This window comes from Entelurus aequoreus, linkage group LG01 (genome assembly GCF_033978785.1).
Source record: "Entelurus aequoreus isolate RoL-2023_Sb linkage group LG01, RoL_Eaeq_v1.1, whole genome shotgun sequence".
NCBI lineage: Eukaryota > Metazoa > Chordata > Actinopteri > Syngnathiformes > Syngnathidae > Entelurus > Entelurus aequoreus.
Genome location: NC_084731.1, coordinates 30,433,974 through 30,461,521, shown reverse-complemented (window position 1 = coordinate 30,461,521; position 27,548 = coordinate 30,433,974). Strand labels below are relative to the sequence as shown.

General features: G+C 38.3%; 1 protein-coding gene and 2 non-coding genes across 3 annotated transcripts; all 3 read right to left on the bottom strand.

Moving 5' to 3' along the window:
* Window positions 1-176: 176 nt before the first annotated feature.
* Window positions 177-27,548, bottom strand: stimate (STIM activating enhance). The gene is made up of 8 exons (XM_062062149.1): window positions 26,782-27,548; window positions 16,863-16,911; window positions 16,689-16,784; window positions 16,469-16,590; window positions 12,661-12,773; window positions 7,307-7,384; window positions 7,074-7,217; window positions 177-1,349 (listed from the first exon to the last, which is right to left on the bottom strand). The coding sequence occupies exons 1-8, from the start codon at window positions 26,957-26,959 to the stop codon at window positions 1,236-1,238; spliced, it is 894 nt and encodes a 297-aa protein (XP_061918133.1). The 5' UTR covers window positions 26,960-27,548; the 3' UTR covers window positions 177-1,235.
* trnar-acg (transfer RNA arginine (anticodon ACG)) lies at window positions 3,655-3,727 on the bottom strand. Its single transcript has one exon. It is a non-coding gene; the product is annotated as a tRNA-Arg (tRNA).
* Window positions 4,070-4,142, bottom strand: trnar-acg (transfer RNA arginine (anticodon ACG)). The gene has a single exon. It is a non-coding gene; the product is annotated as a tRNA-Arg (tRNA).

The following is a 27,548-nucleotide window of genomic DNA, read 5'->3' as shown; positions in this document are numbered from 1 at the left end:
GGTGATTCTATGCGGAATGCTGGTATTATGGGGATAGGATCCAGCTCACCTGAAACCCTATGGACACACAGTCTAGAAAACGGCAATTATGACACCATTATTGCAAATCTTGGTAACATTCTCCAATAATTATCTGGCTTTTGAAAAGATTTAAAGTGCCCAACAAAGCAGCCTTTATTTATTCAAAATAGTTGATCACATTCTTTATTGTAAATTCATTTATAATGGTACCTTACCTTTTTTCCCAATAAAATATCATTTTAATGCCACCGTGAAATCTTCCACAGCGGCACAGTCACAGTTAATGTCGCACTCCATTTTCTTCAAAGGGTCCATCAGTCAACTCTGCACACACACCAACGTACACAGGCGTATGTTTACTCTAACACCATTTCTCTCATTAACTGCTTGGTCCACAGTCACTTAACAGTATAACGGTCTACGCACATCACATTCTGGAAATCACAGCCTGCTGAATGCACCTGGAGCCCTGATAAAACAATAAAAACACAAGTCAACAACAAATCAACATCTGCTGGTAATGTTGCTCAGGCACACTGTCACTGAGCTGAAGAAACAAAGAAAAAAAAAAAGCAAATGTGGTAAATTGTGCAAGAGAGGGTTCCCATATCTGCTCATCTTTTTGGGAGAACACTTTTGGAGCCAGCATAGTCAACATTTTGGCCCACAAATAAAAGCTGCATGCATGAAAAAAACTGAAATAATACAGAGACAATTTAAAGACAAACAACACTAGTGGATTGAATATTGTCTGGGATTCTGCAGTGACTGGACTTTAAAGGATTCTGATGCAAACACAACAATTACAGTAGTTATCAAGGGCCTCGCGCAAGCACGCCATACACACGCACGCAGACACGCACACACACACGCAGGTCTTGGTGGTCTACATGAGAAAATGGCATTTATATAAAGAATACAGCCAAAACGAAGATGATCCCTCAAGCACTGACGTCCGTACACTGCAGTAAGTAAAGTAAGTGTTGCATATTTCCTATTATGCAGAGTAGGCCTCCGCTTTAACAACGTGATGCTCGTTAAGTGTCTTCAAAACACAATAAATAGGCATCCAGGAGTGTCATTGGCTGGCTGAAAGAAAATAAAAAACCCAAGTCCTTAGCGCCATTAAAGGGATCGCCATGTTTGTCCGTAGAGTAGGAAGTGTGGCGGCATGTACTTTTGCTTCCGACATGATTGTTTAACGAGACCCTCGGTCAAACAGGGATGCCCATGCGCAGCTTCTTTTTCTTGACCGTCTTTAGACCTGCCAGGCGGCGAACATCCTCTTCGTCGGACTCGTCCATTTCATCATCTGCTGAGAAAAGGATCTAATAACAAAGAAAGAACAGGAGAAAATACAAGTTCAGGTCAATTGTTCACTGGTCTACACTGCAGGGGTGTCACACTCGATCCATACATACATACATATATATATATTTATATACATAGATACATATTCCTTAGGTCAGGAAAAAAACACACGCAGGCTATTTCATCCTTACAGTTCTGTTTCACAGGTTTACCTGCTCTTCAGGGGAGTTTATGAGAGCAGGGAAACCTGTGAAACAGACCTGTAAGGATGAAATAGCCTCTGTGTGTTTTTTCCTGACCTAAGGAATATTCCGCTCTACTCCGGTATTGAGCACTGTTTTAACGGATAAACCACAGCAACCTCGGCTATACATACATACATACTGCATATAAAAAGGAACTTATTGACTACAACTGAATAAAAATGGCGTACTTGCGCAAAACTCTTTGGGTAAACCTCTACCATATATGGAGATATCCACTGCCGTAACTAAGACAAAATACGTTTCTAAAATCTCCAATTCCAAACGGCTCATTTGGCACGTGTTTGGAAAAAGGCAAGATTGTTTTATAAATATCTCCACCATGCCTCCATGGTTTGATTTCATATTTTCAGTACTTATGGGGATCCCAAATACATAAAAACAGATACCAACAAGTAAGAAAAATTGGTTTTGCATATAAGGACACCATAGCGTTTAACTCCCTAGCTGCTTCTCCAGGAAATGAGCAATATCATGGTGAGTTTTTCAAAGTATGGTAATCAATCACAGTTTTAAATTAATAAAAATTTGAAAAGGTAATACAAACCGTCGGGAATCTTACCACATTTTATCATTATATATTTGCTTCTTCCCTATTCCTGGTGTGCTAGATCTGGGAGAGCTACAAACGGAAAAATGTACTTTGATATGTTTTGCCATTTAAGATATAAAAACAACACAATGTAGGTCAATTAATATATGCTAAACTATCTCAAAAACATTTACATCTTAGCTTTATGTTATAATGTTGGTAACAAAACAACTCCTTGACATATTTAAATGTTTCTTTTTTTATTTCATATTGATATCATTATAATTCTGCCAGCTAAAACCTTGTTTTTGTTTTTTTTTTCCATAAAAAAATACAATCATGTGTGCTTACAAACTGTATCCCTGCAGGCTGTATTGATCTATATTGATATATAATGTAGGAACCAGAAATATTAATAACAGACAGAAACAACCCTTTTGTGCGAATGAGTGTGAATGAGTGTAAATGGGGGAGGGAGGTTTTTTGGGTTGGTGCACTAATTGTAAGTGTATATTTTGTTTTTTATGTTGATTTAGTTAAAAAAAAAAAAAAAGGTTGGTGGTTGGGGACCACTGCTTTAGCACACTCGAAAATGTACTATATAGCAAGAAAGACATGCTCATTCATTGTGACATGACACAGGAAAATCACTGACCACATTCAAGTAAGATGCACAGGTTGTCAGCCATTTTGGTTGTCAGGTTTCATTTTGGGGGGGACTTGGGCCAGTTCCTTTTAGTTCTTTGTGTAACATTCAAATCCAGGACGTGTTTATTTTGTCTGTGGAATGTGTCCATGGTCAATAAGAAACAAGCCAAGAGCTAAACAATAGTAAATAGTGATATTAAAACAACTACATCTTATGAATCACATTAAGGAAAATATCAAGCAAGCCGAGGGTTGAAACTAGAACATTGTGTTCCGTAGTCAGACACATTATCCATTGTGCCACTGGCCCAGCGTCGCACCTGCAGAACAGATAATTTCTGTTATCGTTATATCCTATCTGAATCTTTTTTTTTTTTTCACAAATTGTATTTGTGGTCACAACAAACTGAGTTTTAAGGCATCGAATCGATAGTAATTGGACAGTTCAAATTGTGTAAGAAAACGTTTCGCCTCTCAGAGAGCAGTCTTCATCAGTTTGTGCTCACATACTTACATATAGGACAGATCCAGTCATAAGGTCTGGTTCAAAGTATTAATCCCTTAAACGGTGGAGCCTATTCAAAGGATGTTTTTTCTCTTTTGCGGTGAAAAACAAACCGAAAAGTTAAAAGTGACTGTAAGAAATTTCTTTAAGCTAAAGCATTTACTTATTGTTGTAGATCCATTCATCCACCCTCTAAACTGCTCGTCCTCATTAAGGTCATGGGTGAGCTGGAGCCTATTCAAGCTGACTTCGGATGAAAGGAGGGACACATCCTAGACTGGTCTGCAGGCAATTACAGGGCACATATATAGACAAAGAAGCATTCACACTCACATCTAAAGAGAATTTACGTATATCCCACCCTCCAAAAACACCGAGCCAGCCAGGAGTCGAACCTAGAATCTTCTGATCCGTAGTCAGACGCGTTATCCATTGCGCCACTGGCCCTGTGCTGCAGTATGAAGTGGTGTAGGGACACCCCCCTCCCCCAAAGCCGCAGCTCTGCTGCATTTTTCAGCCAAAAGAAACCATGTGCTTTGCTATTGTGAGCAGAAGACCTAACAAAAAAGCAGTTTGTGTTTTAGCGAATTGTTATTAAAAGTTTTCAAATTGGTGACAGATTATTTGTTTTTCCATTTATTCCTATGGGGGGAAAAAGTTAAAAAATCCCCACAAACCAAACCGGACTATAAGAATACTAGAAGGAATACAAAACTATTTTTGTAGGACAGTGGTGATTTGTATAATGGTAAAGTCCAGTCAAAAAGCATTACTGCAAAAATAAAAATTCGAGCCAGCCAGGAGTCGAACCTAGAATCTTCTGATCCGTAGTCAGACGCGTTATCCATTGCGCCACTGGCCCTACATCACACAATCACCCCAGAGCACAAGTTGAAGCACCTCCCCCCACGCTTGGACACACTGCAGACTTTTTCAGCCAAGCACACCAACAGCAAGTGTATGCAGCATTGCTGATAAACTAACATACACATAGTGACCACAACAATCTGTTCTTCTAAAAATGTTATAGCTTTACCCGTGTTGCACTTAAAAAGATTGCCTGAAAACTGGCAGAGTGGTTGCATAACCCTGCCAAAAATTCTCACATACTGTCAACAAACCAGAGTGTAGTGAGTAAAAAAAGCTCTGGTGTGGAGCTAGTATAATTTGATGATGTAAGTTATATGTAAACTTCCATCCATCCATCCATTTTCTTCCGCTTATCCGAGGTCGGGTCGCGGGGGCAGCAGCCTAAGCAGAGAAGCCCAGACTTCCCTCTCCCCAGCAACTTCGTCCGGCTCCTCCCGGGGGATTCCGAGGCGTTCCCAGGCCAGCCGGGAGACATAGTCTTCCCAACGTGTCCTGGGTCTTCCCCGTGGCCTTCTGCCGGTCGGACGTGCCCTAAACACCTCCCTAGGGAGGCGTTCGGGTGGCATCCTGAGCAGATGCCCGAACCACCTCAACTGGCTCCTCTCAATGTGGAGGAGCAGCGGCTTTACTCTGAGTTCCTCCCGGATGACAGAGCCTCTCACCCTATCTCTAAACTTGAATATGCAATTTCAATAGAAATTGTGTGTGAATGCTGTATGCCGCAGAAACATGCACGTCGGACTGAAATGCTAACATTAAGGCCGAAAGTTGTAATGCGAGTAAGTAACAAGTTATATGAGTTTGAGGCGTACGCATGCAGAAATAGCTGTAAAAGCTAGCATGCTAATTTTAGAATGCTAACAATTAACATGTGTCAAGTACCAAGTTAAATGAATGAGGCGCACGTATGCAAAAAATAGCTAGAAAAGCTAGCATGGTAATGTTAGCATGCTAGCATGATAGCTTGTGTTAAGTACCAAATTATATGACTTACCGGTAGGTGTACGCCAGCAAAATAGGCAAAACAAATTAGCATGCTAAGATGCTATCAGTTAGCATGTGTCATGTACCAAGTTTAATTACTTTAATGTTTACGCCTGCGAAAATGGATAAAAAAGTTAGCATCCAATAGTTAGCATATATCAAGTACCGAGTTATGACTCTGGGATAAATGGTTGCAAAAATAGCCAAAACAGTTAGCATGTGTCAAATATCTAGTTTTATGGATGAGAAATTACCAAAAAGGGGTAAAATGCTAACAATAGCATTCTAGCACTTGACTTACAAGAGTAAGAAGTATTTTGACTTTGCAACCGATAAAATCTGTTGAGAAATGTGGGATATGTAAGGTTTGTATATTGTCTATTTGTTTTAAATTTAGAAAAATTCCTGGTGAATCCGAATAATCCGGGAATTTTAGGAACCGAGATGCTAGTTTGAATGTCCGGGATTAGTGGAGTGTGTGGATGGTGGAACGGCTAAAATTGGGTTAGAAATGTGGGAGGTGTTGAACAAAGAAAATCCCCAATCGTTTCAATGGGAATTTTTCTGCAAATATTTGTGGAATATGGCACATAGCACAATTGCCTTAAATAAACTGAATGCGTTGGTTTTGGAATTGTTTTAAGTCGGTCGAGAAATGTGAAAGAAGTAACTTTTGAAATTAGATGAAATGTGGGAGAAGTAGTCGAAAGAGGAAAAAAAAAAAAAAAAAAAAAAGAGTATACAATGCAATGGAAAAGTTGGAATTCCTGGTAATCAGAAAATGTACAGAAAATGGTGTTAGTTTGAATGTCCAGGGTGAGGGGAGTGTGTGGATGTTGGAGCAGTTCAAATCTGGTGAGAAATGTGGAATAAGAAGAGGTTTGTATATTACCCATTCATTTTCAATGGAAACAACTTCCTGGTAATTTCTGTAAAACTAGGTATTTTCGGAACCAAGAAACATGTTGGCTTCAGTGTCAAAGGTAAGTGGAGTGTGTGGATGTTGGAAGGGTTTGAATTGGTAAGAAATGGGGGAATTGGGCAAGATTAAAAAGTGGCCCATTCATTTTCAATGGGAAAAAGATCTTTTGAAAACCTGGAATTACAGGTAATTAGAAAATGTACAGAAAATGGTGTTAGTTTGAATGTCCAGGGTGAGGGGAGTGTGTGGATGTTGGAGCAGTTTAAATCGGGTGAGAAATGTGGGATAAGAAGAGGTTTGTATATTACCCATTCATTTTCAATGGAAACAACTTCCTGGTAATTTCTGGAAAACTAGTAATTTTCAGAACCGGGAAACACGTTGGCTTCAATGTCAAAGGTGAGTGGAGTGTGTGGATGTTGGAACGGTTTGAATTGGTAGGAATTGTGCAAATTTAAAAAGTGGCCCATTCATTTTCAATGGGAAAAAGATAACCTGGAATTATAGGTAATCTGGGAGTTAACAAGTTAATAAAATGGTAGCCAATGTGTCCTGACAAATCCGGGCAGTTTGATATTCAACTGGTTTTGATTGGTTTAAAACCGGGGTAGAAGAAGGCAAACAATGTTTGACAGAAGAGAATAATCAAAATAACACAGTATGTGTGGCATTCACACAATAAACAGAAAATACCCACAAATACTTAAGATGACGGACGCTGTAGTTTAAAACATCTGGTTTCTACAAACAAGATTTGTAAACAGGTGTTTAGCTGGGAGCAATCAACATGCTCATCAGGAGATGCCTTATTTGTGTCAAATCTTAACAACGTAAAATAAACATTGACTTTGTAAACCATTAAGACCATTGGTTTCCTTAGTCAGACCTGGGGAGCCATTTGCAAACTGCAGTTTGTTTATCATTGGGCTTTGACACATTCTGAAACTAATAGCAAAAATGTATTGTACCTAAAAGAAGTTTCCAGAAACTGACTACCCACACATAGGAGATACCAACCTCTGACTCTGAGTCATCGTGAGACAACGCTCGTCTGTAGCGCACCTTGCTGTTCCCCCGAGAATCCTCTTCCCTCTCCTCCACCTTTGCTTTGGTCCTGTGCTTCTTCATTAGGAAATTGTCTACTACCCAAAACATGAGGGCCTTAAGGACAACACAGGGGATTCTGCAGTGAATGATACGCTCCCTGATAGATAATAACGCACTATTGCGTGTGAGGAGGTAAGACTTACGTTGACAAAGAAAGGAACGATGAGCATGACGATGGCCAGTTCCAGGTCAGGATTCTCTATGGGGTTGAGAAGAGCGAGCTGCAACACATTTTTCACACGTGTCACAAACATACACACTCTTAGATAATAAATGATAAAACTTTATTGACATGTACTTGTGGACATAACAGAGAAACCTTCTAAGTTGTTCTAATTTCACAATATTTGTTTCCATAACTTATCATTTAATGTTAGTTTATTGGTTCTTGGCTAAAACTGCCACCATCAAAAAAGCTTTATCTACTGTGCAGGCGTTTTAATAAAAAAAAGCATTTGCAAATGTCATAAAAGTGTGAAGAAAAATGAACAACTGTTTTATAAAAGAAAGAAAAAAAGGACTTGCCCTGACATATACATGCTGGAGAGCTACACTGTAACCAAGTAGCGTTTTATAAGTACTGCTAAATGTACTCTGGCATGAAAACACACATTGTAACTGTTTTGTTTAACTTGTGACATTATTTCCCCCAGAAGTTTTGGTAAAATTACAAAATCTGCAACTACTGTAGCGTTTAACTTTCAAGGTGCTGTCCTTTATGATTATTTACGCATTAAATTGTTGTTTTTTTAACAATATACCTGGAAAAAACTTCATTTATTACCAACCAGGTTCAGAATGTTACAGTTATAGTGTTGTCAGTAGTCGATAAAGTTGAGTATGCATTATTTTTCCATTAATATATTTTTAAGATAATGTTTTAGTTAGCAAATAAATAGTATAAGAGCAAAAGAATAAAGTGTCTCGTCCGACTGAGGTAGTTTGTTGGAAGACGTTAACTGAGCTCTAATCTGTGGAAAAGTCAAGTCTTTATACCTGCAGTTATAAGTCACACCCTCACCAAGTAATATTTCCCTTACCATGAATTGATTAACGTGGACCCCGACTTAAACGAGTTGAAAAACTTATTTGGGTGTTACCATTTAGTGGTCAATTGTACGGAATATGTACTGTACTGTGCAATCTACTAATAAAAGTTTCAATCAATCAATCAATTCCTGAGAAATAAATGATATTTCTGGGAGGTCCTCTACTACGCCCAAAAAGAACAATAAATAACCATACAAAATGCGCCAACAATACTCCATTTACATTTTGTGAATGGAATATTAACCAAGTGTTACTGATATTGTTATTATAAGCGCTAACACAGACAAACTATTTATAGTGGAGCCTTGATCACGAGCTTGTATGCCTATGTTGTTGACATGATCGACTGATGGGCTGCTTCCTCATTTCCTTGCTCGTGAAACTTTATTCTAGATCATAAATCATGCCTCTCACCTAGATAGTAGAAGGACGAGGGCGTATTCTGACAAGTTGGTACACTTTGACAGTCAATTTAGACCCAGAAATGGCGAGAACGATTTGGTTTCACCTCCTTTACTTTGTGAGAATTATCAGTCATTCCTCATTTAAATGGGACTATATGAACATCCTAGCAGTTGGCATCCTACTGACAGCGGATATTGAACAGTAAGTGATGGTTTATTATGTTGGTTGGCTCTCATGAAGTCTGCAGTGAGCAATAGTCAGTGATGTTGGTGGAAAAAAAAGCGAACGTCTTTTTGTGTAGATCCCGCACTTTCCGTGTCCTAATTGACTGTCAAAGGGTACCAACTTGAGGGAATACGTCCTCAGACTTCTTCTGTCCAGGTGGAAGGCATGATTTATGATCTACAATAAACTTCCAGTGGTAGTTCGTCTGCGTTAGGGCTTATAATAACAATATAACTAATACTTGTTTAATATTCAAATCATGAAATGTAAATGAATATTGAATGGTTATTTATTGGATTTTATGGGCGAAATAAAGGACTTGCCATTGGCTCTGCTTTAAGCGGACTTTTATTTACAAGTTAGAATGCATTAAAAAAAATACATCCGTCATGTCTTTCATAATAATTGTGTACGATAGGCCAAATTCCACAAAAAGTACAGTTCCCCTTTAACACTAATGCACTTAAAGGGCTGTTTGCAACAATTACACAGATGTCTAAAGAGAGCTAACTTTCTAATGTTATATCCCACCCTCTTATGGCTTCTAGGACACAATGACGTAACTACGTACGTATGTAACACATGCATGCGCATTAGCTCTAGGTGTTGTTAGCTAATGATACTGATTTGGATAGTTAGCATTAGCATCACTAAATGTATATTCTATCATAACAACGACTGCAAATTGTCTGTTGCTTCTTTTAGACTGATTTTGTATGTGTGCACACGCTCCTGCGCTTACGTGTTGACGAGACCAGGTAAGTGACCGCCGTTAAGACTAATCATTTTATTGGGGCTGGTCAATTCATCCATTTTCTACTGCTTGTCCCGTTCTGGAGCCTATCTCAGATGCATTCGGGCGGAAGGCGGGGTACACTCTGGACAAGCCGCCAGCTCAATCGGGCTGGTAAACATTTTTATTACACAAACTGAATAATTGTGGAAAATATAGACAGTTTTAAAATCTGGATGTTCTGTCAAATCACTAACGGTACCATAAGCTAGCCAATGTTGTTGTTCTTATATTTTTTGCTTTGAAAATGTAACTGTGAGCAAGTTGCAAACAACCCCTTTAAGTTTGTTCTTTGTTAAAGGGGAACTGCACTTTTTTTTGGAATTTTGCCTATCGCTCACAATCATCATGAAAGACATGAAGACTAATAGATTTTTTTAATGCATTCTAAATATTAAATAAAAGTAAATAAAAGTCCCCTCACAGCACAGCCAATGGGAGTTAACGTAATCACTTCCGTGTGTCCCTATGTTTACACCAGCCAGTGGTCTGCTGTTTCCTCGCTTCCCTGCTGGAAAGTAGATGGCTGAGAATATAATCCGACAAGTTGGGACACTTTGACCGCCATTTCAGACCTGAAACTGGCCAGAACGACACGAAAAGCGCTTGTTTTCCCCCGCACTGTTTCTTCGCGAGGATTATGAGACATTGAAGGAATCAATAAAGTACTATCTATTCTTCACCTAAATGAGAAAATATAAACATCCTAGGAGTCGGCATCCTAATGACAGCAGACGATGCAAAGTAAGTGGTGTTTAATTATGTTTGTTGGCTCTTATAAAGTCTGCAGTAAGGCTGCAGCTAACGATTATTTTTCTATCGATTAATCTATAGATAATTTTTTTCGATTAATCTGTTAATCTATAGATTTTTTCGATTAATCTATAGATTATTTTTCCTTTTACCGATTTTTTTTTTATTCAAAATGAAGATGAAAAAATAAATGTAGGCCCGTTTTTTCAAAAGGCATGGCTTTTATATACAAAAAAAAAGAAGTATGGCCACTCAGTCAACATTGACAACAACATGACTAAATATTCTGTAACAATGTAAACATTTAAAACTTTTAACATTTAACAAAATTAAAAGTAGCTTATTTGCTTTTTAATGTGCAAATATAAAAGTCAACATCCAGTGCAAATCTTAATATTCTGCAATAGTATAAGCATTTCAAAAGTAAAAGTATTGCTTATTTTGCTTTAAAATGTGCAAAAATAAAGATAAACATCCAATACAAAAAAGTGCAAAACGAAATATTCTGTAACAACAGTGTAAACATTTCAACAAAAGTGAAAGTATTGCTTGTTTGCTAAAATGTGCAAAAATAAAGATAAACATCCAATACAAAAAAGTGCCAATCTAAATATTCTGGAGCACTGTAAACATTAAGTATTGCTTTTAAAATGTGCAAAATAAACATCCAGTCCAACACAGTACACAATAACCAATTCTACTCATTCCAGTGAGTGACTAACAGTTGTAATGAAGAAAGGTTAGCATGTGTACATGTTTGGTTCTTTTCTTGTTTACAATATTCCCAGCAGCTGAAAATAGGCACTCAGAAGGGGTCGATGTGGCTGGAACTGAGAGGTAATTAGCCTTCACCTCAAGCCAGGACTGCGAGTGAGCTGAGCTGCAGTTTATATTTCTAGAAGGTCAACGGGCTCATAGTGATGTTACTAGTAGTTGACTGGGAGGTGTTTATTATCATTTGGGGAGAGTCCGCTGCCTGATGCTCACCTGCTAAACACCTATCTGCTCCACGCTGAAGCGCTGACTACATGCGCTCTGAATACACACTGCTGATTGGCTGATAATGCTTCGTGTGTACCAATCAGATGGTTGTGTGGGTGGGACAATGCTGCGTGTGTACCAATCAGATGGTTGTGTGGGTGGGACAATGCTGCCGGCTGAGACAGAGGCAGAGGAGCGAAGCAGCTTGGTAAGACTTTAGCAGCTAAAGTTAGCTTAAGCTTAGAAACTCGTTCGGTACACCCCCGTGCCGAACCGAAAGCCCCGTACGGAAACGGTTCAATACAAAACACGTACCGTTACACCCCTAGCAGATACAAATGACACATTCATGTTTTTGTGTAATGATGACAACGTATGCTCGTGCGGACGATTGACTAGTTGATGGTTTTCTTTTCAAATGTTCGTTCATAGCCGTTGTGCTGCTATGATAGGCCATTTCCGCTCGACACAGTGTGCATACAACAACATTATTAGGCCGTTTATTGAAATACTCCCACACTTTTGACCACTTTTGGCATGCTTTTCCCCCCTCGCTCGCACCGCTCGCATCGTCTGCTTTGATCGTCTGCTTTGCGGTCCGCCATGACGGTAGTGTGACGTAAATATGCGACGCGTCGATGCACAAAAACGGCGTCGACGTATTTACGTAACCGATGACGTCGACTACGTCGACGCGTCGTTTCAGCCTTAGTCTGCAGTGATTAGTAATCAGTGACAAAGTAAAAAAAAAGCAAACGTTGTGATGCGTTTTTTAAATCAATGTTCCGCGTATGCTTAAAATGATCAAAATACGTAAATATTAAACGTTATTATAAATGTGCCTGTTACTTCATTACATACATACTTGCATCATATAAAACCCAAATGGTGGTGTTTAGATGTTTTTTAGGGGCTCCATAGGCAGAACTGAACGGCTTCCCTAGCGGACTTTTGATCGCATTTATTTAATATTTAGAATACATTAAACAAAAAAACAATCCATTCGCCGTCATGTATTTTATAATGATTTTGAACGATAGACAAAATTCCAAAAAAAAGTGCAGCTTCCCTTCACGTGGTGAAAAACTGAATAAATATAGTGTAGCAATGTGTGAATAGTTACATTACGTTAGCACAGATGCTAATACTAACACAAAACAGGTGGGGCCACCAATATTTTAAATATATATTCATATATATTATAGAAGTTTTAAAGTTGTTAATTTTAAGGTGAGATGACTATGAATTGCATCATTTAACTGCCGACTTGCTATCAAAATCAGTACTGACCTTCTTCCACTGGGGGATGAGGAGCACCAGCATGATGAGGACTTTCTCAAACATCATGATAAGGATGTAGAGGATACACTGACCCAACCATGCTGTGCATTGTATGGGCTCTCCTAAACAAACACAAATAAGACATAATGAAAACACAGTGATTTTGGTCAAATGTCTTATACTGATTATAGTCCCAGTTGCGCAAGTAAGATCAGGGAAAGGGTGCCTCAAATGTGACTGTGACTGTGGTTTGAGGCCACGGTCAAAAGTGCCTCGGCAGTAGCCTGGAAGGATCTATTATCTATCTTTTCAATAACTAGTTGAAGTTTAAGTCCTTAGGGACAGACCTATTGCAGCAAATAAGAAATGAGATTAAATGTATACAGCAATGCCCTTTTTGATAATTTTATTTACACAATGATAACATGTAAAAATGTATGCTAAACATCAAAATATGTACATAAACACAGCACAGGAGCAACTGAGAGCTTGTGCAACTGTTTGTTTGTTTGTTCAAGAATACTGTTTCAAGGCTGCGGTTCAACTCTGGTATTGAGCTGTTACTGGATGATTCCCTCCAACAGTGAAATACATCACATAAACAAATAGAATTATCCAATATTGCTCATTCACTCCACAGGGAATGGAACCAGCCATTTTCTCATGTAGGCATACTTGCCAACCTTGAGACCTCCAATATCGGGAGGTGGGGGTGGGGGTGGGGGTGTGGGGGGTGGGGGTGGGGGTTTGGTCGGGGGGCGCGGTTGGGGGCGTGGTTATTTACAGCTAGAATTCACCAACTCGAGTATTTCATATACATTTCATATATATATATATATATATATATATATATATATATATATATATATATATATATATATATATATATATATATATATATATATATATATATATATATATATATATATATATGTATGAAATACTTGACTTTCAGTGAATTCTAGCTATATATATATATATATTTATTTTATTTACATATAAAAGAAATACTTGAATTTCAGTGTTCCAGTGGCTATCCATTAGATGGCAGTATTGTCCTGTTTAACTTCTCCGTTCAACTTGCAAGCGTATTTCTTAATTTTGCTCGTCGATGGCGTCGCCATGTCTGTAATTTCCTCGTTCTTCTGCTTCCTCTCCTTGTTGTGTGCACAGTTGTGCACTCCACTCTCTAAAAGCCCTAGATGTTATGACGTCATTGGGCAGGCAAGCTGTTTTATTGTGGGAAAGCGGACGTGAGAACAGACTGTCCCCACTCAGTCTCAGGTCCGCATTGAGCTGGAGGGGGCGTGGCCTCCAGCTCCGGCTGAATACCGGGAGTTTGTCGGGAGAAAATCTCTGACGGGAGGTTGTCGGGAGAGGCGCTGAATATCGGGATTCTCCAGCTAAAAACGGGAGGGTTGGCAAGTGTGCATGTAGGGGAACCGACGCAAACTTTGTAGAGCTGGGTGCTGCCCTCTTTTGGACGTTACTGGCATTAAATAAATATGCAAGATAGATAGAAAGCCAGCGAGAGAAAGAGACAAAAGAGAGATAGAGGTGAGGGATGGGGATATGGCCTAAAATCTATATCTGTAACCTCCTGCAGTAATGATATTTATAACAATATATTATTTGGTATGTAAATGATAATAGTTACAGGGGCAGTATTGGTCATACCGATGGTAATTAGACTTTAAATTTTACTGAATGATTACATTTTTGATCACAATTATAATCAGACAAAAACACATGATAACGGTGTAACAATATCAATTAAATATTCAAATTATTTCCAACTATTGGCTCTAATTTAAATAATTACTTTTTTCCTTTAAAGGGGAACTGTACTGTTTTTGGAATTTTGCCTATCATTCACAATCCTTATAGAAGACAAGAACACATATGTCTTTGTTTTTTATATGCATTCTAACTTGTAAATAAATGCGATTAAAAGTCCGCCTACAATGGAGCTTATGGTAGGCGTTTTATTGCGGCTTTAAAGTGCTTAAAATAATTACACGCCTCAACCAAGGTTTTATATACACTGTAAATATATACAGTATGTAATGTAGTAACAGATTCATAACATGTACCGTATTTTTCGGACTATAAGTCAACGTTTTTTTCATAGTTTGGCTGGGGGTGCGACTTATACTCAGGAGCGACTTATGTGTGAAATTATTAACACATTACCGTAAAATATCAAATAATATTATTTAGCTCATTCACGTAAGAGACTAGACATATAAGATTTAATCGGATTACTTGCGATTATGAGTGACAGATTGTTTGGTAAACGTATAGCATGTTCTATATGTTATAGTTATTTGAATGACTCTTACCATAATATGTTACGTTAACATACCAGGCACGTTCTCAGTTGGTTATTTATGCGTCATATAACGTACGCTTATTCAGCCTGTTGTTCACTATTCTTTATTTATTTTAAATTGCCTTTCAAATGTCTATTTTTGGTGTTAGGTTTTATCAAATAGATTTCCCCAAAAAATGCGACTTATACTCCAGTGCGACTTATATATGTTTATTTCCTTCTTTATTATGCATTTTCGGCCGATGCGACTTATATTCATTATATCATTTTGCTCATTTTAAGCACAAGGCAGCATATTAATTTCACAAACGTATCACTACGTTTGCTTTTTCCTTCAACATCATCACTGATTACTACTTACTGCAGAATTCATGAGAGCCAACAAATGTAATAAAACATCACTAACTCTACAATGTCTGCTCACATTGACCCAACTGTTACGATGTTCATATATTCCTGTTAAGACATACATACTACCGAGCCTCAAAGGTGTGAAACCAAACGTCTTTTCGTGTCTTTCTCAACATTTCCGTGTCTAAATTGGATTCCAAAGTTGACCAATTTGTTGAATTATATCCTCATCCTTCTACTATCAAGGTGAGAGGCATTTTTTATTAATCTAGATTACATTTTAATGAACTCCCGAGGCGAGAAAGCAGCTCCCCAACTCAATATAGCAGCAACAAGCTAGTTGGCTCTCTCTGACAATGCATCGCTAAAAATAGTTTGTCTGCGTTAACGCTTATAATAACAATATCATTATTACTTGATTAAAATTCAGGTCAGGAAATGTAAATGAGGTATTGGCGCTTTTTGGATGGTTATTTAGAGGGCTTTATGGGCTGAATAGACAACCTCCCATTGACTTGATTGTAATCAGACTTTTATTTACGAGTTAGAATGCATTAAAAAAAATACATCCGTCTTCTTGTCTCCCAGAAAGATTGTGAACTATAGGCGAAATTCCAAAAAAGTGCAGTTTCCCTTTGAAACCTTCCTGTGTTTAGGGACTTATTTCCTGAGTTTAACAAAAACGACAAAATATTTTTTGATAATAAAAAATATCGATCTAACCACTGTAGTATCAACATGTAATGATACTATACATGGTATCGTTACTAGTTTGCAGTTAGCATATTCTTCTACAGTGTGTTAAACTGTTACTCATCCTCCATGGATGATACTTGTCAGAAAACCGTAATTTACCTTTACTTTTTGGCACCATTGAATTGAGGGATTGCTGACGTGGCTTTGCACTGCGGAGGGACATTAGCCGCTAGTGAGAATGCTACATTGCGCTGAGGACGCGTTTGTTCGCTTGTCACTGTCAAATTTGCGGCACACAGCTAGAATGTGTCATCAACTTGCATTATCATGATGTAACAATAGTATTAAAAGTTCTATCGTCGGCCACATATAATTTCTGTCGTATATCATCTACAGTGCGCAGTGAGAGTAGGACAAACAAACCTCTTCAATCCTCACCATATTCTCCAAAGCGGAGAGACTCCCATTGCCTCCACTCGACAACCGCACTGACAGCTCGTACGCCAGAGTAGATCAACAACATTCCCAATGAGGCATCTAATAGGAAGTTAATGAGGTATCTAGAAAAACAGGGAAAATATTATATAGAGATATTAAAAAGTGATGAGAAAAAACACAAAAATATAGGATGATGGACAAACAGGAAAGAGTGACTCACAGCGAGCAGGGATCCTCCTCTGTAAGGTCTGAAAGGTAAACATTAGCAAAGTGGATGAAGAGCATCCCAATAGCCTGCTTGGAAGTATCCAAGAACCTGCACGGTGATACAAGACATATGATAAACAGTACTTATTAAGCATGGCAATGTTGTGGGACTCATTTGAAGACTGACCAGATTTTCCAGGGTCTCCGCTCATGTTTGGGCTCCCTGAGGCGTTTTACTGTGGAAAAAAAAAGACCGGATGCTGTAAGTGAGATGTTGCAACCGATCATGCAACATTAATGAAATCAATTCAGCTGAATTTCCTGTCCAAACTCTTGTTTTCTATTCAATCAGGAAACAACCCTGTATTCAACACAAATATAGCGGACTTTTAGCCACCCAAAATGTTGTTTTGTTAGGAATTTGAGCAAAATATATGCCACTGTGTAAAAGAACTCAGCCTAACTCAAATCATTGAGCTTTTTTCCCTTTTCTTTTTACAGATGTTTTTCAATTCTTATTAAAACAATAAGATTAAGTTATTATAAATGTTGTTGTTTTTTCAATAATAAGACAATAATTATAATGTAACATGACTGGCACATCAACCTGTCCAATTAGGGAGCAATGCTGCTTGTGAGTCAGTAGGGTGGTAGTATGACGCTGGGTTGCAGTTTAGCCAGAATGGCACATCAATGCGAGCAGTGTCAAGGTTTGCTATGTCTACCAGTACAGTGTCAAGGGCATGTAAGAGATACCATGAGACATGTCCCTACACCAGCAGACGTGAAGGGCGTAAGAGGACAACAACAGTGCAGGATCACCATCTGCTCCTTTGTGCAAGGACAAACATGAGGTGCACTGCCAGAGCTTTACAAATCGACCTCCAGTAGGCCACTAATGTGCATGTTTCTGCTCACACGGTCAGAAACAGACTTAAGTGGGGCCAAGTCTAACAACCCAAGGCCAGATTTGAAATAATTTGCCAGACTACTAGGAATTTGTAGATCTGTGCTCTTAACTGTACAGCAAGGCCAGTATAGCAGTGGGTAAGTAATGGTGTGAGGAGGCATATCCTTACAGGGCAGCACAAACCACCATGTGCTAGCCAGAGATAACCTGACTGCCTTGAGTTAGGATAAGATCCTAAGACCTATTGTCAGAAAATATGCTGGCGCTGTGGGCCTGGGTTCCTTCTGATGCATGACAATGTGCTGCCTCATGCATTTTCTGCATGACGAAGGACTTGATGCTATGGACTGGTCTGTCCATTCCTCAAACCTGAATCAAATCAAGAAAGGTGCTTCCTTAGAATATCACTGACCCACCACTAAACAGGCCTTGTCACACCATAGACTGTCCAGGAGATGACTAATGCCCTGATTCAAGTCTGGGAGAAGATTCCTCAGGAGAATATTAGGAACATGCCCATAAAAGTGCATGGAGATCAAAGATACATGCTACTGAGCCTAATTTCGAATTCTCTGAGAAATTTCAACAAAGGGTACATCAACTGTAATCTGATTTTTACACTTAATCTAGATCTCTACTGGTTAATAATTTGGATATACCGTATTTTTCGGACTATAAATCGCTCCGGAGTATAAGTCGCACCGGCCGAAAATGCATAATAAAGAAGGAAAAAAACATATATATGTCGCACTGGAGTATAAGTCGCATTTTTTGGGGAAATTTATTTGATAAAACCCAACACCAAGAATAGACATTTGAAAGGCAATATAAAACAAATAAAGATTATTGTGAACTACAGGCTGAATAAGTGTACGTTATATGACGCATAAATAACCAACTGAGAACGTGCCTGGTATGTTAACGTAACATATTGTGGTAAGTCATTCAAATAACTATAACATATAGAACATGCTATACATTTACCAAACAATCTGTCACTCCTAATCGCTAAATCCCATGAAATCTTATACGTCTAGTCTCTTACGTGAATGAGCTAAATAATATTATTTTATATTTTACGTAATGTGTTAATAATGTCACACATAAGTCGCTCCTGAGTATGTCGCACCTCCAGCCAAACTATGAAAAAAACTGTGATTTATAGTCCGAAAAATACAGTACACTGATCATTCTTAAATTATTCGTTATTTCATTCATCCATATTAATTATTTTCATTTTTATCTCTGGTCTTTGTTTTGAACAAGGATCTAAAAAGTATTTAAAACATGCTTATATTTGTTTAACTAATCTCTCCTGTGTCTCATGTGATGTCATACACAAATTGTTTTCTGAAAGAGGTATTTTTAATGATCATTTTGGGCATGTGTGCAGCTTTTGGATGAGGAGCAAAGATCACAAAATGTCAATGGACTACCAAAATCAACTATTAATCTGATATCTTAAAAAGAACAATAGGCTGATTCATAGATAGATATCAAGACATGTTTATAGTAGTTGCACTTAAAATGATTTATCATTTAATTTAATCATATTTATTTGCAATGTTTATTAACTTGCAGCAATGTGCAATAAACCAAAAAATTAAAAACAATTTAAATCAATGTCATTATCAAAGGTGTGTACATTTTGAAAATACTGTACATAATTTGCATGGGGGTTGAATTATTTTGAGTAAAACTGTTGATTGTGCATGTTTTTGGACTGTGGATCATGAGTGAATTCATGCAAGCACGAGGTAGAAAATGCAAACTTCGCACCGAGGTGAGAGTCATTCTTTTTTAAAACACTCTTGAGACAAGATTGCTTAGCACTGGCCCCACTGTTGACAAATGTACCAGTGCAGCAGCTACTGTAAAGCTAATATGTTTGTGAATAGTCTAATTAATGGGCTTTAATGTCCCAATAGTAATTAATCCCAGAGAGCAAAGGCAAGAAGGTTCCAGACTGAATATGGAGAGATGTCCAACACAAATAAAACCCTTGCTGTTCCTTACAAATTAGGATTGTTATCTTAAAATCAGGCATAATGGAAGGAGTTTTACTTTTTCAAATAATATTCACAATGAAACAACTGATAGTATAATTGTTTTAGCTTAACAAACTATGATTAGAAGTGTAAGGTAATTTTATTGTTTCCTAAAACCAATACTATACTGTTAGGTTAGAAAGTTACATAGAAAATTGTGACTTCTATTATTGTGTGACTTCATACTGAACACACCCAGCGCAAAGCTGGCAGTGATGTGTGATCTGAACACAGGCGGGGGCCTCTTTCAAACATGCATACACCTCCTGCTCACAGTGCTGCTCAGAGCAGAACAGTGGTACTGAACACTCTTCTCTGCTTTCCACAAGAGGCTGCACTGTGACGAGACGCACACGACTGAGACTGCGCTCATTAAGCCACACAGCTGTCAGCTCTGTGCCAGAGACCGACCCAATGGAACCTCAACTCTGTTTACCAGTGTTTCTCTTGGCCATAATGTGCACAGAAAGCACCAGCTACTACTGTGGCTGGTGATTTTTTTATTCTAATTTTACTACATTTGAAAAAAAGCACATTTTTGAAAAACATTGAAAACATTTACAGAATGTACATAAATACAGTTCTGATGTATTTTCCTAAGAGACAGTTAAAGTATTGTGCCTTACTTTCTTTAAAATGTAAAAAAAAAAGTGTGTCAATTAAAAAAAATAAGTTAATTAATGGCTGCATTCTATTTACAGTAAATGCATCAGGCGTTGCACCCAGCTGTAATTCAATAATTGTATGTCTGGACAATACAGTGACATTATGATCACAGCGAGCAACATTTAACTGTATTCTATTGCCCATTGGAGACTAGCAATTTGCCAAGTTAAAACAGGATCCATTTCTAACATGTTTTTGGCAGCACAGTGAGAGTTAGTGGATAGTATCCGCTTGGGCCTCAAAATGTGGAGTTGGCATGTTCTCGTTGCGCTTGCAAAGGCTTATTTGCAAATATACCTCACGCTCAATAGTGACACAAAAACACAAACGTTGGAAAGAAAACACCTCAAAAGATCTTGTGAGACTTCCACTTGGAACCTAAACAAGGAATTATTGCACAATACCAAATGTATTGTTTTAGTTATGCCACCGCAGAAAAGTAGCAGTGATAGAAAAGAGGAAACATTTGTTTATAACCATGAAACAGGAAGTGGACCCTACTTGATTTAGAGTCTAGATTCATGAATACTGTGTTGTACGGAATTTTTGGTACAGTAAATGAGCCAGATTATAGCATACCAGTAGTCGCTAATTTCCATTTGTAGTCCCCATAGCAGTGTGAGTAGCACTGGGACTGGCACCAGGTCTTACTCAAAGGCTAAAACTAGGATGGGAGAAGCTGGATTCGTACCAGGAAATCTAAAGTTTATAGACGGCCGCTCTACATCTGAGCCATGAAGAAAAATGGACATTATTATTCTGCCTCATTGAAAGTCTGCCGTCTGTCTTCTGGGCATCCCGCTCATGTCTAGGGGTGCAACCAATTGTCGACAAGTATCGACACTAAAATGTATCGCTGACAAATTATTTTTTCGACAATAATCAATGATGTCATCACACATGAATACTTAGTTTCTATGGCAGTACCTCTGTGATACGATAGCATTTAAAGAGGTGCCATTATGTCGGACAACTAGAGGATGCAATATTAACTCGGTAAGATAGTTAGTTTTTTACCTTGGTAGCTAGCCAACAAGTGCGAGACGAAGTTGTGTGATAAATAGATTTAACTATCATTTTAGCCAAAGTCCGCCAGATAAACTTAGTGTAAATCAATTCAAGTCCTTTGTTTATTTTTCAGGAACTTCAGGTGTGAAGCAGCGTCAATTTGCAGTGCAAAAAGAAAGTCACAATACCAAACATAAATCACACACACATACAAACATTAGGCATCATGGCGCCGATACAATAAAATTATAAATATATAATCTATTAGTAACTAAAATGTTCAGAATTAATTGAGTCTAATGGATGGCTAAACATCAATCATTACAAAATACATGTTTCTTTTTGAGGAAGTTAAATAAATTTGGTGTTTGTTTTTATTACTTCTTTTTTTTTATTGTCATTTGTATTCAGAAAAAATGATACTGTGTTTTGTCAGCACTAGGCATGACCTTGCTTTTTAAAATAGACAACATTTTAATAGGTTTTTGTAACAGCCTAATGAGCAGCAAAATTACAGTATAAGTAAATATTTCTGAATAAATTAGTTATTTTTGTTAGTTGACACATGCTTAAAAATATCTTGAGCTAAATTTAAAAACAGATGGTTAAATTAGAGCCATTAAATAGGTTTCTGGTTCATATTCCGATTAGTCGACTAATCGTTAAGATAATCAATGACTAATCGACTATTAAAATAGTCGTGGAAGTTGTAGTCCTACTCATATCTTTAAAGATCTAGATCCTAAAAATCCTCCCTCAAGTCTGGTCAACTGGCAAACTTGTGTGAACTTGCAGCATTTCTCTCATGCAGTTGGTTTTGCGGTGTGTGCTTTTTTGACATTTGCATTGGTTTTTGATCCAAGTGCGTTTGTGATTGCAGTATATTTTCAATTTGCAGAACAGAAGTGAGGTCTTTAAAGTGAACGATGAGAACCAATTCGCAGTTGGAAGACGTTTGTTTGCAGGCATGTGCACGCCACCTGACTGGACTAGAAAATTAGTTGGAGTCTAAGGAAAGCAGAGTTTGAATTCACTTTTTTGCTTTTTTGTTCTGTTGTGGTAGTTCAGGTGTACACCAGGTAGGGTGTTTTTGTCTGATCTCGAAAATTTTTAGTATCGGTATCACCATTGGTATGACCAACACTTCCCCTGTAACTACTTGGTATTGTGATGATGCGCAAATTTGTAGTATCACCCAAAACTAATGTGAAGTATCCAAACAACAGAAGTGTTTATTATATTTGAAAAGAAGTGCAGATAGAACCATGTTAAAACACAAAGTAACCAGATAACAGTAAATTAACAAGTAAGTAGTGGTTTTGAGAACATAATACAACCAGAATGTACATAATATGTAATGCGTATGTCAGCAGCCAAATTAGGGGCTTTTTAACACATTTTAAAACAGTTCTATTATCATTCATATATACCAAATGTATATCGTTATCGCAGGTGGCGACAATATATATCGCAATATAGATTTCAGACCATATCGCCTGCCTATCCTACTTTGAATTATTCTGATCTTAATAAATAATCTTAATAAATAAAACAGTTCTATTATCATTCATATATACCAAATGTATATCGTTATCGCAGGTGGCAACAATATATATATCGCAATATTACCTCCCTGCTTGGCACTCAGCATCAAGGGTTGGAATTGGGGGTTAAATCACCAAAAATGATTCCCGGGCGCGGCCACCGCTGCTGCTCACTGCTCCTCTCACCTCCCAGGGGGTAATCAAGGGTGATGGGTCAAATGCAGAGAATAATTTCGCCACACCTAGTGTGTGTGTGACAATCATTGGTACTTTACTTTATTTTATATAGATTTCAGACCATATCACCTGCCTATCCTACTTTGAATTATTCTGATCTTAATAAATAACCTTAATAGACTGTATCTTATAACTTCCAACAGTGATTGTTTCCTTGATTTAAAAAAAATTATCTACTTAAAAAAAAAAGAAATATAACAATGAGCCAGTGTTTTGAACAGTTTTTTGTTTTTTTTAATGGAATAATTCCTCAAGAGCCGACTCCCTTTGAAGAGCCATAAATCACATCTCTAATTTGCAGCATTTCCCCATAGCATTGGTTTAATGTAGGGGTGTAAAACGTACGGCCCATATAAAAGCTGTTCGCGGGCCTGATCCGGCCCGCGAACAGGTTTTATCCGGCCCACCGGTATGAGTTTGCCAAGTAAAAAAATGAGCCGAAATTGAATAAAAGAAACTGCTGTTCTAAATGTGTCCACTAGATGTCACAATAGCAATTCTTTGTAGATTATGCTACACATATAAAACAAATAAACCACATGATGTTAGTGCACCAGTCGAGGAAAATGAGCAAACTACATCAATAACATCCTGTAATTGGATTTTGATATTATTTTTTTATCTTGATAGATTGAAAATTAACACCATTGAGTTGACTGATTAAAATTATCACATAATTTATTCAGAAAGTATAAATAACGACAAATAAAGATAGAATACTATTAACCGCAACATGTAAGTGTAAAAAAACCCCAACAACATTATGATTTGTACATTTTCAGAATGTGCGTGTTCCATTTAAAAAAAAAATAAAAAAAATTGAAGTTGTCTTTATTTTTAAGTTGACGTGCCGTGATTTTACCAGTCCGGCCCACTTGGGAGTAGAATTTTCTCCATGTGTCCTCCGATCTAAAATGAGTTTGACACCCCGGTTTAATATGTGTGTAGTATGTGGGTTTTTTTTTTTTTTTTTTTTTTAATTAAATCAACATAAACAACACAAGCTACACTTACAATTAGTGCACCAACCCAAAAACCCTCTCCGCCCTCCCTCCACCCCCCATTTACACTCATTCACACGAAAGGGTTGTTTCCTTCTTTCATTAATATTATTGTTCCCACAATATATATCAATACAGTCTGCAAGGGATACAGTCCGTGAAGCACACAGGATTGTGTGTGCTGCTGGTCCACTAATGGTACTAACCTTTAACAGTTAATTTGACTCATTTTCATTAATTACAATTTTCTATGTAACTGTTATTTTATTTTAGTTTTTTTTTTGTTCAATAAATTTTTATTTTTTATTTTAAATAAAGGACATTATCTTCACCAGACCAGGATGTCAATGGCATTTGATTGTTTAAAGGGTTCTTAAAACCAGGTCCAGTCCAGATTATGTCCAGGTCAGGCTCAGCAACACACCCTTCATTTATGTACACTCAAATTAGTGAAGTGAAGTGAAGTGAAGTGTATTATATTTATATAGCGCTTTTCTCTAGTGACTCAAAGCACTTTTACATAGTGAAACACAATATCTAAGTTACATTTAAAGCAGTGTGGGTGGCACTGGGAGCAGGTGGGTAAAGTGTCTTGCCCAAGGACACAACGGCAGTGACTAGGATGGCAGAAGCGGGGATCGAACCTGGAACCCTCAAGTTGCTGGCACGGCCACTCTACCAACTGAGCTATACCGCCCCAAATTAGGGAAAACAACAACAGATGGCATATAATCTATAAACAAAATTACATTTTCAAAATAAGCATTTGAGAACTTCCCATCTACTTTTATGTTTTTTGGCATCATTATCGGTTTCAACCATATAATTTTCTAAAGTGAAAAAATGATGAATAAATGTTTTAAAGAAAGTAATACCAATTGAAAATCTATTTTTGGCCTTAAAAATAAACCTTTTACAGAGTACTATAATTACATTGACTAAATCATGACTGTCAATGAACTCTCCTAAAGTAACAGAAACCACATCAAGCTTCATAAACAAACCAATCCTTAAACAAATTTTTTTCAACTTCCACCCAGTTGTTTAGTATGTGTTTGGTATTGGATTAGTTCTGTGTTTACCTCTGTTGGCTATTGTTCATTAACCTGACTCTCGCCAGATCCTTGTAGTTCGCTGAGCTCCACACAAGGATCTGGGACTTCTCAAAAGGAGATGTATTAAGAAGGCGGGGCCTTGTAAAAAAAATAATTGTATGTGATTGGATAGACCACTTGTCCGTTATCTTGAATGACGTGCTACTTCAACCACTCACATTGAAATCAACCCGTGATGCTGATGAGAGCGACGCTGGGAAATCCAAAACAGAACAGCCGACATATTGGATAACGACAGAGCGAAAAGTTAGAGAACTTTTACTGAAACAACGCAGCAATGTCAGTAGACGATCGATGTCGTTTGTGCAAAGAAAATATGCAGAATCAATGTCAGCACACGACTCCTCGCTGCGTGCCGCCATTGTTGTTTGAATCAAACAGTCGCTTCGGCGCTACATCACATCTATGGAATCCCGCCCGGAGATCCTGATTGGTTCATTATTTTTTGATATCTTGATGGAGTTTGCATTGCCTTTGATCCCAGATCCTTGTGTGGAGCTCAGCGAACTACAAGGATCTGGCGAGAGTCAGGTTAATTAACCTACTCAGTGGCCTGGTGGTTAGAGTGTCCGCACTGAGATCGGTAGGTTGTCAGTTCAAACCCTGGCCGAGTCATACCAAAGACTGTAAAAATGGGACCCATTACCTCCCTGTTTGGCACTCAGCATTAAGGGTTGGAATTGGGGGTTAAATCACCAAAAATGATTTAATATGCACCACATTATGAACCCACACCAAACAAGAATGACAAACACATTTCGGGAGAACATCCGAACCGTAACACAACATAAACACAACAGAACAAATACCCAGAACCCCTTGCAGCACTAGCTCTTCCGGGACGCTACAATATACACCCCCCACCCGCTAGCCCCTAACCCGCCTCCCCCCCACCCACCTCAAACCTGCCCCCCCCCCCCCCCCGAACCACGCCCACCTCAACCTCCTCATGCTCTCTCAGGGAGAGCATGTCCCAAATTCCAAGCTGCTGTTTTGAGGCATGTTAAAAAAAACAATGCACTTTGTGACTTCAATTAATAAATATGGCAGTGCCAGGTTGGCATTTTTTTCCATAACTTGAGTTGATTTATTTTGGAAAACCTTGTTACATTGTTTAATGCATCCAGCGGGGCATCAAAACAAAATTAGGCATAATAATGTGTTAATTCCACGACTGTTTGTATCGGTATCGGTTGATATCGGAATCGGTAATCAAGACTTGGACAATATCGGAATATCGGATATCGGCAAAAAAGCCATTATCGGACATCTCTAATTATAACACTCACACAAGTCTTTACATTTTTTGCGGCTCCAGACAGATTACTTTTTTGTATTTTTGGTCCAATATGGCTCTTTCAACATTTTGGGTTGCCGACCCCTGGTTTAATGGCATGTGTTTGGTATTGGATTAGTTCTGTGTTTACTTCGGTTGGCTATTGTTCATATCATTATAGGATAGATGTACAAAACCTTTCGGTGTTAGAGTGGGTCAGCATCCCAGCTGACTAACATAGTGATGCTGACAACACAAACACACACACAGCTGGAGTCAGATGATACCTGACCATACTCACACATGAGAATGCTGAAAGCCATTACAGCCAGGAGTCCTTGAAGGAAGATCCCAAATGAGTCCATTAGGGCACCATTCTCACAACCCCTATTATCAGGGCCAGGGGTGGGGGTCGTGTTGCCGAGGGACAGTCCTGCCACGTCCCCCTGCTGGGACAGCGTGTAGAGCCCTCCAGTCATGGATGCGTGAATATAAAAAGATTCACGACAGGGAAAAAAAATAAAAAATCGGTATCAGCAGATGTTGGTCAGCTAATCGATGCAATAAGTAGGACAGTCTTGTGTGAGAGATGGCGACGTCTCATTCTCCCGCGTCAGACGTACCTAAGGTAGACTTCAAGTCAGTAACTTGTAAATAAACGACAATCTGTGACGTGAACCATAACTTCAGGTCGGTGCTGTGACTGTCAACATTTACTGCGATTTCTTCCAAGTCCCCGGTGTAACGTGCGTTAACCGCGCCAATTCATAACAATACGCCGGCTTAATATCGTATGATATGCATTTTGTATCAGTACGCATAAAAAAAGCGACGCAAGGCACGACCATTACGTACTTAGCTTAGAAGCTAACTAGTCAGTGCGGCTAAGCGAACACAACAACTCCTCTATTTAGTCGTTGGAAAGGGAATTCACTCCCAGTTTGAAGACCAGCAAAGCCGCTCGTTTTGCAGCTTTTAAAACGGCGGCCGAGATGGAAAAATTGCAGGTCATGACTCCTTTCCATCCCGCAGCTTCCCGAATCCCCACACAGCAGAGTCCGGTGCCCA

Bases quoted from the DNA above. Each gene is read 5' to 3' on its own strand.
- stimate (XM_062062149.1), bottom strand. From the start codon at position 26,959: ATGACTGGAGGGCTCTACACGCTGTCCCAGCAGGGGGACGTGGCAGGA. The intron at 16,912-26,781 runs GTGAGTATGGTC...TTTTTTCCACAG, and splicing joins GGCTTTCAGCATTCTCATGT to TAAAACGCCTCAGGGAGCCC. The intron at 1,350-7,073 runs GTTGGTATCTCC...CTTTGTTATTAG, and splicing joins ACGATGACTCAGAGTCAGAG to ATCCTTTTCTCAGCAGATGA.